Source organism: Psammomys obesus, unplaced genomic scaffold (assembly GCF_907164565.1).
Source record: "Psammomys obesus unplaced genomic scaffold, mPsaObe1.curated_primary_1811, whole genome shotgun sequence".
NCBI classification, from domain to species: domain Eukaryota; kingdom Metazoa; phylum Chordata; class Mammalia; order Rodentia; family Muridae; genus Psammomys; species Psammomys obesus.
Genome location: NW_026590062.1, coordinates 6722399 through 6737215, shown reverse-complemented (window position 1 = coordinate 6737215; position 14817 = coordinate 6722399). Strand labels below are relative to the sequence as shown.

At 48.9% G+C, this 14817-nt stretch overlaps 1 protein-coding gene across 1 annotated transcript in view; it reads right to left on the bottom strand.

The window, feature by feature from the left end:
• Positions 1-14817, bottom strand: part of Ksr2 (kinase suppressor of ras 2) — a 287352-nt gene that overhangs the window by 140702 nt on the left and 131833 nt on the right. The window contains exon 4 of the mRNA XM_055605953.1: positions 14122-14635. Within this exon, the coding sequence (XP_055461928.1) occupies positions 14122-14635 (514 nt within the window). The remainder of the gene's footprint in view (positions 1-14121; positions 14636-14817) is intronic.

Sequence of the window (14817 nt, the reverse complement as noted above, 5' to 3'; positions counted from 1 at the left end):
CTTGAAAACTTAAGTGGGCAGCTGAGATTAAGTCGGAACAGTGCTCTGGCGTGAGCATCCCGAGAGCTCCGCCAAGCACGGGTAATGGCTTTGGAAACCCTCGGCTCTCCATCTCTACTCAGCTCACATGTGATGCTTCTGACTGGGACCTGAGTGGGCTACAGGCACAGAGGGGCTCAGCAGGGCAGGGCAGCCTTAGGTCTTCAGGTTACCTGAACCTCACGGACCAGTCATGGCAAGCAACTACAGCAAGTGTGCAGCGCAGACAAACCACAAACGGCTCCTCACCCGGCTCTTGCTGCGGTCACCGTCTCATGGAGGAAACGGAGACAGCACATGTGTGTTAGGAATGGGTACTCCATGTGGGACATGCTAGCTTCCTTTGGTGACATGCAACCAGCAGCTGCACTTCAAAGTGTTTCAGGTGGCATAGAAGGGTTTATCAAATACAGAAAAAAAAATAAGTTATCAGCATGGCATCATGTTTAACAGCAGCAAACATAATCACCAGCCTTTCTGGTGCCCACAGCCTAACACCAATGGCAACATACACTTCCTCCCCGAGAATTCACTGACTCACGCAAGCTCATCTCACCCACACATGTGTTGGGTATTTGTAGGGAACAGCACCTTGGGATGCCTTAGTACAGAGGTTGCCTGCACCAACAGTGAAAGAAGTATTCTCACTCCCAACTGAAAAAAAAAAGAAAAGCCCTAGATTTGTTCAAGGAATGTGTAATGGTTAGCTTTAAATGCCACAAACCAGAATCCCCTGGGGGTGAGGGGGGTGAAAAAAAATAAAACCTCAGCTGAAAAACTGTCTAGATCATGTTGATCTGTGGGCATATCAGTGAGGAAATGTCCTAATAGTCAATTGGTATGGGAAGATCCATCCCAGCCCACTGTGGGCAGCACCATTCCCTAGGCAGGTAATCCTGCACTATATAAGGAAGCAATCAAGCAGGCAGCATGGCTGTGTTCCTCTCTCTCTGCTCTTGACTGTGGATGTGATGTGATTAGCTACCAGAGTTCCTGCCTTGACTTCCTTCCAATGATGTCAGGGACCTGGCATTGTAAGCCAAATAAACCTTTTCCTCCCCCTGTGTTGCTTTTTGTCAGGGTGTCACAGCTACAGAAATGAAACTAAAAGAGAACAATAGGTGTGTTTTCAGCCACTGGCTCCCACATTGCCCTACCCTGCAGGATCAAGATTAGAAAGGAACTGACGTGTGCCACTGACAGGGATGACCCTGCCTTGAGGGAGCTGAGGAATAAGGTCTCAACATCAAGCAGGTTTTCTTGTTCATTCTCTGCTGGGAGCCTGGGAAAAGCATTCATTCACTCACTCACCCATTCATCCATTAAACACATCCTAGTTCTTTTATCCATTAAACACTTCTCCGAGCTATACTGAAAGATCTGGTCCTCTGGTACCTTTCTGTGCAAGGATGCTAGAACTTTCCCTTAAAAAGAGACGGTGAGGAACCCGCCTCTTGGGGTGATACAGGGCAATGCTAGAGCACATGGAGAGATTGCTGTAAACACTCGTTACTTCTGATAGCAACGATTTGTTCTTTGACATTAGGCTGTGTGGGCAGAAAGTTGTGGGGCTGGCCTTCTGTAAGAGAAACCACTGCCACACACAGAGGCCGATTCCCTGATGTGCGAAGGATGATCCCAAGACAAAGCTGGGTCTGGAAGGGACAGCCTTGCATCTGCTTCCTGAAAGCCATTGATTAGGCTGGCCCTGTAGTAAAAGCTTTTGGGAGCCTGGCCATGGCATAGCAGGCCTGTCTGGAGGTCCAGAGGGCTGTTAAGGATTTTCTTCTTCCTCTATTAATGTGAGTTAATGAATACCTCCAGCCTACGAGGAGCAGGAGTGGGGGCAGGGCTCATTACGAGCAACCAGAAGGTTTCCAGCCACATTCAGTCTAAATGGCACAGGCCTAAGCCAGCCATCGGAAGCTGTCACCTGGCCATTGGAGGTGACGCAGGCAAGAGGTGTCTGGTACTAGAAGAGGGTCTGATTCTCTGTTCTCTGACAGCAGCCACCAGAAGCAGATGGCGATGCCTCCCATTGACTTCCGCTTGAATCACCACCAGAACCACACTGTGTGGTGTTCTGGGAAGCTCGGGGTACACCTGCAAGAATTAATTAATGACAAAGAGGAAAGAAATCATTCTGAGCAGCTGGACCAGAGCCTTGAGGTCAACATGTAGTCCAGCCGAAAGCATGCATGACAGTGATAGCCCTCCTTACTCTTTCAGAAGGTTCCCTCCTGTCTCAGAACAAACCTATGCTCTTACTTAACTCTGGTTCCCTCCCTCTCTCTCTCTCTCTTTCTCTCTCTCTCTCTCTCTCTCTCTCTCTCTCTCTCTCTCTCTCACACACACACACACACACACACACACACACACACACACACGCTCACTTCTCAAAGCAGCTCTGGTTCCAGGAATGAGCACTTCCCCCTCGTCTGCCTAGGTGTGCCTTCTCTTTACCTGATCAACTTTCCTCTCAGATTCAGCATAGACAAACTTCAAGCCAAAGGGCCAATCTGGCTGACCACTTGTTCTTATAAATAAAACTTTACTGGGACATGCCCACACCCATCATTTGCATAGTACCTATGGCTGCTCTTCTTCCCAATGGCAGAGTAGAATGACTCCAGCAGAGACCAGAGGGATGCAAAAAATCCTGATACATTTACCCCACTGGCTCCTTTCAGAACAGTTAGAGGACAGTTATCTTGAAGGCTGTTATTGGCTCCCCAAAAATGTCTTAAATGAGCATCATCTAGATTTGTTTTCCCCATCAGCCCTTCTGCTTTGAATTAGAACTAGTGATTTCACTGTCTCTTTTAGATCATGATCTTAAGAAAAGGTTTAGCTGGCTGGGAAGAGGTCAGAGTGGGCTGTGAAAACATGACCTTGATCATCAGCGTCGGTGGAAACAGCCAGGTGGTAGCATGTGTCTGTAACCTCAGAGATGGGGGGAAGGGACAAAGACAGACAGATCAGTTCCTGGGAATTCACTGGCCAACCAGGGTAGCCAAATTCAGGGAGAGAGCTAGTCTCCAAAAGTGAGATGGAAAGCAAGGCAGAAGTCACTCAATGATGACCTCTGTCCCCGTCCCCCCCCAACACATTAAAAACCAAATGTGGAGGTTTGTTTTTTTTAACTGTATTACCTGAACTCTTACAGGGACCTTCAACAACTCACAGGTCCCCCACGCATAAACATACAGCCAGGAAGAGTGGGAGAATGAACGAGTGTTTTGATACTGGACGACCCAATGACATTAAATAAAACTGAACTAACCCACATTGCTGGCAACTTTCTCAGGAGACTAGCTAATTCTTGGCTCCCCTGTCAGCTCTTGGGAAACAGGGCTCATGAGCTCACCAGAGAAATCTTTCTGGGTCCTGGCATCACCCAGGAACTCGAAACCACGTGACATGTGCAGGTAGGTGTGCGAGAGCCCCAAGCAGAGAGCCTTCCATGATGGTTGCCAACCCGATGGGATCGAGAAGCATGTAGGAGGTACACTGCTGAGCAGGCCTGGGAAGATGCTCCTGGACTGGGTTAACTGCGGTGGAGGGACCAGCTTCAAATGCGGGTGTCACCATCCACCATGTAATGTCAAGGCCACCGTGATGGACTGTGCCTTTTCAAATCCTGAACCAAAGTAACGCCCTCTTTCCTTAAGTTGCTCCTGTCGGGTACTTTGTCACAGCAACAAGGAAAGTAGTGCAGCTTCTATCTAGGGCACATTGGTGTTGATCTCACCCTAGGACAGACCCAGAACTGTCCCCTCTGATCCAGTACGTGCACCCAAGTCCCCTTAGTGAGGTTGATCTTGACTGTGTCATGGCTGCCTGGTGTTGGCCAGCTGAGGCCACACCCTTGACTCTGGGTGGCTTCACCACCACAGCACCCAGTTTCTGAATATATGTGGAGGATGCCAGCTGTCCTCAGCTGTGGTCCTATCTGCCCCAGTGTCACTATTTCGCACTACCCTGCTGTCCGTCGCCCGCCATCTTAGATCGGAGTCCCAGGCAGCTGCCCTCTGTGACTCAGAATGCCATCTGGGAGCCAGGCACGGTGGCAAAGCCAGCCTTGGAAGGAATTCTGATGTCCCCCATCTATTATACTAAAAGGTTCATTCCAAAGCCTATTAAACAGGTCAGAGAGCCTCCCAGCAATGGCTCAGTGCTCTAGAGGGAACAGATTTGGGAGCTTTTAATTTGGCAAGCAAGTGACACTTCCTCCCAAATGGCTGGCACCACTGGGAAAGGAGAAGAGAATCTCAACCCATTACCACAAAGCAAGGCAAAAGAAAGCCATAAATCCTATCAACAAATGTAGCCCTCCGGGCAGCCTACACTTTGCTGTACACCGTTGAGCCGCCTTATCCCAGAACCCCAGTCCTGACACTAATCCCCAAGCCACACACACCCCGCTCCACTCGTGGGGGAAGGGCTTCCACGAGACAACCCCAGCACCGCAATCACACAGGGCACCTCAAGGGGCCGCTAGACTTGGGTGGAGGGTGTTTGGGTGTGAGTGTGTGCGTGTGAGTGTATGTGTGTGAAAGAGTGTGTATGAGAGAGTGTGAGTGTGTCTTTGTGAGAGGGAGTGTGTATGAGGGTGTGTGTGATTGAGTGTGTGTATGAGGGTGTGTGTGTGTATGAGAGCGGGTATGTGAATGAATTCTGTGTTAGTGTGTGCGTAACAGAGTGTGTATGAGAATGTGGGGGTGAGTGTGAGAGAGACTGTGTATGAGTGTGTGTGTGTGTGTGCGTGTGTCTGTATGAAAGAGAGCGTGTATGAGAGCGATTGTGTGATTGAATGTGTCTGTGTGTATGAATATGTGTATGAGTGTGAGTCTGTACGAGACTGTGCGGATGAGTGTGAGTGTATGTATGAGTGTGAGTGTACGTGTGTGGGTGGGTGTGCGTGTATGGGTGTGGGTGTTGATAAGTGATGATGACCAGGGTAAGTGTCCTGCTCCATCACTCTCACTCTTACTAGGCCAGCAAGCCCCAGCCACCTGCCCATCTCCACCTCCCCCAGCCCTGGGATTCCGGGTGTGGCAGGCGTGTCCCCCTCTTCAGTCCTTGCTGGGCTCAGACCCTCACACCTCTGAGCCAGGGTCCTTCCCACTGAGCCGTCCCTGCAGCCCTGGCTTTGGTTTTTGAGAGAGTCTCACTTTGCAGCTCAGGCTAACCTTGAACTCACTATGGAGCACAGGTTGTGCTGCAGGTAAGGGCAGTCCCTCTGCCTCGGGGTTCTGAATGCAGCAGTCATACGTGCGCACCAACACACCCATCAGTAAACATACCCAGATGTTGAGGACGGTTCTTGCCCACCGCCCGGCTCTTTCTAACCCTCCCAAGGAAAAACCACCTCTTGTCAAGAGAATTAAGGCCTTGGGACTTCGATGGCTAAATACTGCCGGCGTGGCCAGACCTGGGCTCACCTGGACCAGGAGCCTCTCCACAGCCTGGTGAGAGATGCCCTACACTAGTCAAAGACCCATCGTGAACATGGTGGCACCAGTTGATGCCACCATGTTGGTGTCTACTCTTGACATAAGGAGACAGCTGGCCAAACCCTGCATTTGTGTACAATTACTGATGGCTGACACAACCCCACCGTGACCTTCTCCAGTGCAATAGCTCTCTACTGCCTGCTTCTATTTTTCATCTCTGTGGTGTGTGTTCATCGGAACAAACACTGTGCTCCATAAGGACACTTCCCATACACCTGTACACTGCAGCATGACTATTTCTTTCCAGTTTTAATGCTCTATTTACTTACTTGTTTGCTTGGTTCTTTATTTACTGGTGGGAGGAAGCTTGCATGCATGTGGAGGTCAGAGGTCAACTTGTGGGAGTTTGGCTCCCTCCTTCCACCATGTGGGTCCTGGGGACTAAACTCGGGTCCCCAGGCTTGGTTGCACACAATTTTATCAGCTGGGCCATCTCATTTGTCCCATTTACTGTCCAACTAAATTAACTTTAAAAAAAATGTTAAATTACCTTAGTTCCCCCCCCCCATACTGTGGTTAAGGTCACACCACAGAGTATGAGTCTATGATAGGCAAGCTCCTGTCCCTCCCAAGGCCATAAGTCACAGCAATATAAACAACACAGCAACACACACTCACACTCAGTCCCTAAACTCCTGAGGCAGGGGAAGTCACGATCTCAGATCCAGACATCGTATGAATCCAAACTAAAACCTGAGCAGTGCCATGGAGGTGGCTTATCAGGTATAAGCTCTTGCTGAGCCAGCATGGAGACCTGAGTTCAAAGTTCAAATCCCCAGTGTGACATTGTAATGAAAAGACAAGGGGCAGCTTGCACCATAACCCCAGCATGGTTATAGTGGACGGTACAGAGGCTCTCTGGGGCTTGCTGGTTGCAGCCCAGCTCCAGGATCTGGGTGAGCTCATAGGAATAAGAGGAGCATGATAGAAGACACCCAAGACTCACTTCTGATTGATCTCCACACACATGCTCAGATAAGTGCAATATACATGTGTGCACATGCACACACACACACACACACACACACACACGAACTTGCGTGCATGTAAATAATACTAAATAAATGTCACCTTCCATTTCTATAAAAGGCCACATTCCATTGCCCCACAACCTGGCTGACGCTATCTCAAGGGGGGACAGAAAATCCCAAAGCTGCAAAGCAACAAATGTGTAACAGAGGGGAGTAGAAAGGATTCTGTCTAGAAGCTTCCGGGGCTCACAGCTCAGCTGACACTTTGATTTTGGGTTTCTAGCCTGGAGCCCTCTAAGTCAACAAACCACTACTGTCTGCCGTGGACCAGGAAACAGACACGCTTGGAACTGGTAAATTGCTGTTTGCTCAGCAACGAACTGTTAGTTGCCCGTACATGACAGAAAGACCCTGTGCCACGCAGAAATGAATCTCAGCGGCAGTGTGCTGAAAGAAAGAGGTTTCATGAAAGAAATGAGACGCCAAAGCACCTGTACTCCGTGGCTCCATTTACAGAGTCCTCGAGGAAATCTAAGCTGAGTGATCACAGATCAGAACAGTTGCTGCTTTCGGGTGGGTGTGATGGTGGGAGAGAGGCAGCAAAGAACTTTCTAGAATGGGTAAGTCATGTTCCTTATCTTGTTTGGAGTGATGGGTACCAGAAAATACAAATTTATCAAAACTCATTTAACCTGGGACTGGGGAGATGTGTTCCTTTCCCATAAGAATGAGGAAAGAAAGAAGTAACAGAACTACCGGGTTTCATAATTGACCTCTTAATGATGTCACGTGTGGGAATTGTATGTAAATACAATGTGATTTTACAAGTAACTGAGCATCCGGGATGTTGGACTGGCCCATATCCGAGACTCTGAGCATTTCACATGACACCATGGGTATGATCCTTTGGGGCATGCAAACTTATTTAAAATGTAGTGTTTTAATTTAACTTAATTTTAATTTAACTCCGGGAACACAGAGGCAGGTGGATCCCTGAAGCTCACTGACTAGGGACTGATTTTGTCAGTTCCTAAGCCAGTGAGAGACCTTGCCTCAAAAAAGGTAGATGACCCCTGAGGAGCCACACCAAGGTTGTCATCTGTCCTATTCACACACACATGCACACGTTCATACAGATTAAATTAAATAAATAAACGAGGTATAAAATTACCTTCAAGCTGTGTGTTTAAGGTACATGTAAGACACAAAAGAATTTCACTTTTAGGCTTGGACCCTCTGAAAGATCTCACTGTGCATATGAGAAATCTGAAAATTTCAAAGTGTGAAACCCACTGGACCCCAGCATCTCAGATGCAGAAAGTTCAGCCTGTGTCACCGACAAGCTCTCCTGTTGGCTGTGAGAATCTATCAGCTACAACACGAAGAGCGTCAGGCATACCGTGTGCTCAGTAAGTGTTAGGTTGAACTCACAGTGACACAGGTCCCCGAATCCACACGTTCTAGGCATAAGACCCTGCTCGGCTGTCACTGGTTACACATGAGGCTGGTGGGTGTCATCAGCCACCCGGCACATCCTACCTATGGAGGGGACAAAAGCCACAGCTGGCTGGGGCCTGGCATGAGCTCCTCCATGACTTCAACTTTAAACATAACTTCCTGTGTCTCCAAGGTCAAGCAAGGAGGCTTTCTCGTCAAACTGAAGGAGCATGGGTGGAACTCTGCACCTACACAGAGGGGTTTGTGCCAGAATGTTCACCTAGTACGGCCAAGTCCCCTGTGTCCAAATCAAAGTATCAGGAGGCAAAAAATATAGCTCCACGTCACCCCAAAGCCACCTTGTCTGCACATGCCTCCTCAGACAGAAACCAGGGTGGCAGCCACAGACTTTTAAGTGTCTCTATCTATTTCCAAATCTGATTCTCATATCGATTCACCTGACAGTATTAATTTCATGCCTGAATAATATGTCTTGTTTCCTCAAAGTAGACCCTGGGGCCTGGGATTGAGAAAGGGGCATTTATTAATGCTGAAGGAGAAGGGAGAGGACTCAGAACTTTCTTGTTCAGAGTAATAACAAGGGCTTAGCAAGAAGTCTCCAAAGAAGCAACTGGATAGGGTGTATGTTCCAAATCTAAAACTCATAAGCTTCATGAAAGACACCACTGACTAGAGCTAAAAAATTCTGTCTCCACGTGTGAGGGACTGGGTTTGATCCCCAGTACTTTGTGGGTGAAGAAAGGAGAGAAAGAAGGGAAGATGGAGGGGAGGAAAATGAGAAGGGAGAAGGAAGAGAGGGAGAACAGGAAGGAGGGAAGCAGGGAGGAAAGGGAGAATGGAGAGAGGAAGGGAGAGAGAGAGGGAGGGAGGGAAGAAGGAGAAAAAGGAGGGAGGGAGTAAAGCAGCGAGGGAGGGAGGAAAGCAGGGAGAGAGAAAAGAAAGGAGAGAGGGAGAGAGGAGGGAGGGAAGAAAGAGTTGGCAGAAATTTAGCAGCAAATCCACTGGACAAGATTTTCCAGAAACTCATCAGGTAAAGTGAGCCAAGCCCCTCCCTTCCCTTCCAAGTAAGAACATGGCTCTAAGCTCTTCTCCTGGCTCCTCTGGCTACCTGATAAGGAGGTCATATGCCTCTGATTGGTGTGCGGTGGACTGGGAATTCTCAAGTTGCATTTTCAACATGCGAGGAGGGAGCCATAGCCCTGGGACCCTGGGAGTCATCACAAGAGCCAGTATTCTGACCAGGACAATTCTCACACCTGTTTAATGTGTGTCTCATGACTCTATAGTCCCCAGAGGCCACAGAAGCCACATCTGCCTTGGCCCTGGACCTCCTGGGTCACTCTGGGATCAAGTGTACCTAAGGACAAACTTGGAAGGAAATGCTGGACACAGGAAGGAAGAGCCGCCATCCCACTTTCATGACCACTCTGCCATCTGTGTTCACACCACCTAGCTCTACCCTTACATCAGCCTGCCCTGTCATAATTAGCACAGTGATCTGTAGGTGTGTGTCAATGAGTTTAAATCCTTGCACATAATTAGTTTTCTGAAACAGACAAAAAGATCTCTCCCAAAATCCAATTTAGATAATGAATCTGTTCAGCTAGGCCTGTTCCCTTCCAAACTACAAACAATACTGCCCAGGCTGGGCATAAAATCAGAATTAGCTGGACATAAAAAAGTTTGGGGTTCAAACACAGACAAAACAGATAGGTATTTTTGAATCTTACTCAGCCTGGCTCTCTCCTCTTAGGCCGGTAAACACTTTGAGACATCAGGACTCGAAGAAACAACACAAGGTTCAGAAATAGAGGCGAGCACCAAGAGTATTCTAGATGCGATTTGGGCAAACAGGAGGACTTAGAGGGGGCATTGGGCTGGGGAGATGGGTCAGTGGGTAAGAGGGCTGCTGAACAAGGATGAAGACCTGGATTCAAATGCCCCTGCACCCATCAAAAAACATGAGGAGTGGTGTGTGCCCCTGTACCCCAGCACTAAGAAAGCAGGTGGAGACAGGGAGATCTCTAAGGTGCACAGCCTGGTTCTGGGTTGAAGGAGAGACCCTGTCCAAAAGGCATATGACAGAGAGTAATAGAACAGGCCATCCATCCTCCTCTTCTGGCCTCTGTGTGCACACATGAGGTCATGCACACACACACAAGTAGCACATATACACCACATGTGTATACCACATATACATACAGAGGGAGAGAGAGAGAAAGACTTTTGGGCCTCCTCAGTACCCAGCATTCCTTTTGGTGAACAAAGCCTCCTTTCTACACATATATGTGTCTTTGGTAATGCCACAAGTAAAACCCCACACACAAACAAAAAGGAAGAGACAGAGACAGAGATGGAGAGACAGAGAGAGAGAGAAAGAAGACAACATCTTCCTGAGGTTGCAGACAGAGAAGTGTGACAAAGGCCCATCAGACCCCAGGCTGCCACACAGCAAGGCTCCAGCACACTAACCAGTCCTATCCTGTTTACTGGATTTTTGTTTGTTTTTTGCTTGTTTGTTTTGTTTGTTTGTTGCAAGGTCTCCTTGCTCCAGGCTGGCCTCAAACTCACTATGTAGCCTAGGATGGCTTTTATTGAACTCTCCATCCTCCTGCCTCCACCTCCTGAGGGCTGGTTGACAGGCCATGCATCATTACACCTAGTGTGTACTGTGTGGGGATCTAGCCATGGCTTCCGACATGTTAGGAAGGTGCTGCCAGCTGAGTGACAGCCCCAGCCCTGTTTCCTTGTGTTCTGACTCCGTTGATTCTGCAAAGGCTGAAGAGATGCTTCCAGGGGCGGCACTCAGACCCACGCGGACCACCTGATCCATACCACCCACGCTCCTCACAGGCCAAGGCTGAAAGAGCTGGTCTTGATCTGATCAAAAGCCTCCCAGGGCACACCCTTGAGAAGTCATGGGTACCAGCAGTTTGGGAAGCCGGTGTTCTCTTCAGAAAGAACTGCTCTGCATCACCACCCTTAAGAAGAAATAAAAGTGGATGAAACGCAGCCAAGTTTCCATGGGGACCATGCCCAGCAGAGATGAAGGGCAGAATCAGACAGAGGGAAGACGTATGTCTCATTCTAGAGTCAAAGCTGTCCTGAGTAGTACGAACTCTCAGTGGGAAAATCAAAATGGAAAAAGCATGTTTATAGTTGATATATGTGCTTTGTGTACACATGTGTGTGCATATATGTACATATGTGTTTGTGCATATGTATATATAGATATATATGTATATACATGTGTGTGTGTGCATATTGTATGTGTGTGTGTGCTTATATGTGTTTGGGTGTATGTGTATATGTGTGTGCATTCATTTGTATGTATGTGTGTGTGCATGTGTGTATGATCAAGTCTCACAAACCAACCCTCATTCTTTCACCACACCAAGTTTCTCAATGTATTCTCCTCTAAGTCCATCAATTTCTTCCTTCCAATGCTGGTCACAGCCCATTAAATTGATATCATCATCTGCTAATGGCCTCTAACCTCAGACCTAAAAAGCATGAACGTATTCCAAGCTCTTTTGGTCAACCAACGCAGGCGAGCTGTGCTTCCCCAGGGTCGAAGCCAAGGTCCCAAGTCTGCTTCATGATGGAAGCCAAGGCCATCTTGGGGCAGGCTAAGTGTGAGCTCCTGTTACCCGCCCAGTCTTACTGCTAGAACTCAGTGACCACAATGTTCCTCTCCCCACCACACCTTGAGGTGAATCTGAGGGTCCCTGGAGGTGGCCAGGGACCTGTCCCCTTAAGGACAGCACTGACACAGACAGAAGACCATCAGAGGAAACATTTCACCCTCCGGGATGCTGATGTGAGTTCCCAGCACCTGAAGGTGGCTGGGACCACTTGGAAGACCTTGAGGAAGGAACAGATTAGGTGTGTCTGTAGTCAAAGTCAAGATCTCAAGGAGGAAAGTCGGCCTTGAAGACACAAAGGGGCAGCCTCTCACATAAGCCCAACCATGCAGACAAGATGCCACAGGTCTCTTGGGGACCCACCCCTAGAGGAATGCTGAGAGGGCGAGAAATAGTCTTCCCCAGGGAAGAGCACACAGATTGGTAATCCAACACTAAATGACCAGCTCTGAAAACATACATATTCAGGTAACATGGTGTGGACTCCGCAGACTTCATTTATATGCTCAGGAATATATTTAGAGAAATAGCTGCCATGAACTTGAGACAGAGTAAGGGGAAAGGGAGCATGGGAGGTTTGGAAGGAGAAAAGTGATGCAATCATATTTTAATTTCTATATATATACATAATATTATAGGTCTAGAAACCATAGTGTTATATATTATATATTACATTTTACATATTATAGATAACACATATATAATATTGGAATGTTATATAATATATATTATATATAATGCTCTAGGTCTAGAAACTCTGCAGGGGGTGACTCAAAAGTCCCTTCACGGTTCACACAGGGATGGTGAGAGGCAGACCCCAGGCTCCTCATCACTCTCCATCCTGGCAGTTTCACACTTAGCCCTCCTGGGACTCTCTCCCCCACAGCCTCACCTCAGGTCTCCAGGCCTCAATCTCAGTGGTTCTCAGGAAACCATGAACATCGAATCTAATTCTGATCAGAAGAGCCTCTTGCATTTGCTTCAGCATCTGAGGGACCAGACGGTTTTGTCTCCAAGGCTCCCAGCTGCTAGGACACCCTTCACCTGATCTCACTCTCCCCTTCACACATCCTCAAAAGGGAGGGGGAGGTCTTAAGACAAACTACAGCCAAGGGCAGAGGGAAGCTAGTTTTGTTTGTTTGTTTGTTTGTTTGGTTGGTTGGTTGGTTGGTTGGTTGGTTGGTTGGTTTGTTAAGATAAAGTGTTATTGGAACACGGCCCACCCATTTGCTTACCTGCTGTGGACAGGCTGATTTGGTTGTTGAGCAATGACAATACAAACCTCTGCAGCTGGTACAACCAAAATTATTTACCATATTTACTGTCTGTCCCTTCACGGTTTTTGAACTCTGGGATGACTGGATCCTAATTCTCTTGTTTTTAGCAAAATAAACTGAACATAGATTGACTGTTTAAAGCAGTTTTGAATGTAACCTCAAAGGTGTCAAACAGATTCACAGGTTATGTATGTAAATGGCACCAACTGTCACCAGAAAATTTTCTCATCCCAAATTCTGTTCCCATTGAATAATGGCAGCCCATTTCTCCCTCCCTCACCCCAACCGACCACCATTCTACTTCCTGTCCACAGCCTTGGCCCCTCTAGCTTTGAACTTTTGCGTCTGGCTTCTGTCACTCAGCCTACCGCTGTCAACTCCATCCTGTCATAGCAGGAGTCAGAACTGCCCCCCTTCTCGCTGCTGAATACTACCCCCTGTATGAAGAGGCCCACCTCGCCTCCTCACACAGCTGCTGAAGGACACTCGGGCAGTCCCTGACATTTATAGGTCATGAGTGGAATCATGACTAATTCCTCGGTGTCATCTCTGTTGTGTGCCCAGGGCCCACAGCCACGGGGGCCTCCTGCCTCCTCTCCTACACTTCCTCCTACCCACCTCACACAAAATGAGCCTGGATTTCAAACACCTCACAAAGAACAAAGAATGCCTTCACAGTCACATTTTACATTGACGCTAGGTTGGAATGATGATTATTTTGGTAGAGTCATAGAGCTTTTTTTTTTTTTTAACTCATTAATAATGTGCCTGCCAGATACTTCAAGGCTAACATGTAACTTTTACCTATGTCTAGGGCCAGCAAGAAGGTGACCCTGTGTCCATCCAAAGAATAAGCGTGTCTGACCCGGTGGGCCATACCCAGCTCGGCCAGCGTTCCCCAAAAGCACTCTCAGGCAACCCTAATGGGATGGTTCGGCTGTGTTCCCATGAGTACTATCTACTAAAATTGCCGCATAGTTTAGATCTAGCCCCAAGCCCTGACATACCTACCAACCACTCAGAAATACTAAAGGCATCACGTAAAAAGTAACTGTCAGCTCCGGAAAATTCCATCCAACCTGCTTTCTCAGAACCCACGGTGCAAAGCTGCCTGCCTTTACCTAGACCCACAGACACAAGACTGTCCGCGCCCAGCTTCCCCCGAGGAGCAGCTCCTTGGGTTCAGCCACCCGGAGTGCCCACTGACCCCACTCACTTGGGTGTGTTGGCCTCGTCTACGCGGTTCCCTAGCTGGAACTCGTGGGATTTGCTCCTGTGCAGCGCCGTGAAGCCGGGAAGCAGGTGGATGAGCTTCCGGGAGGAGGGTGGTGGAGTCCCCGGAGGCTTCAGCTTGTTTTTTCTCCTCATGGGCGGGGTACCAGGCGGGGTCACGGTGGTGACGATATTTGGGGTGCGTGGTGGGGTACGGACTGCGTGCCGCTGCCGGGGTGACGGGGGCAGGGAGCGGTGGCCTGATTCCAGGGGTGGCGGCGGGCACAAGCCCTGGTAGGCATCCACAGGGAGTCTGTCCACGTGGGTGTACACGGGGGCTCCAGGCGTAGGGCTGGTGTGACACAAGCGCTGGACACACTTGGACTGGACCCGGGGGCTCTGGGCGAGGTGGGTGCGGACCCACGGGCTGGGCTCCGCGGGGCACACGGGGTTGTTCTCCTGCCCTGGCTCCGCCGTGGGCCACTGGATGATCCAGTCTTGTTTGGAGAGGTTCCCTCCTGAGTAGGAGCAAAGGAGAAGAGAAAGGCGGGTGAGGGAGGGTTGGGTCGCCTTCCGCAGAGCTGCCCCATCCTCGCTTTACCACATGTGCGTCACACCCGGGGCTTCTTACGTCACAGCAAGGTACACACAGCGCAGTGAATCTTGTGCAGCTTGCTCGATGTGTACATCCCTTCACACC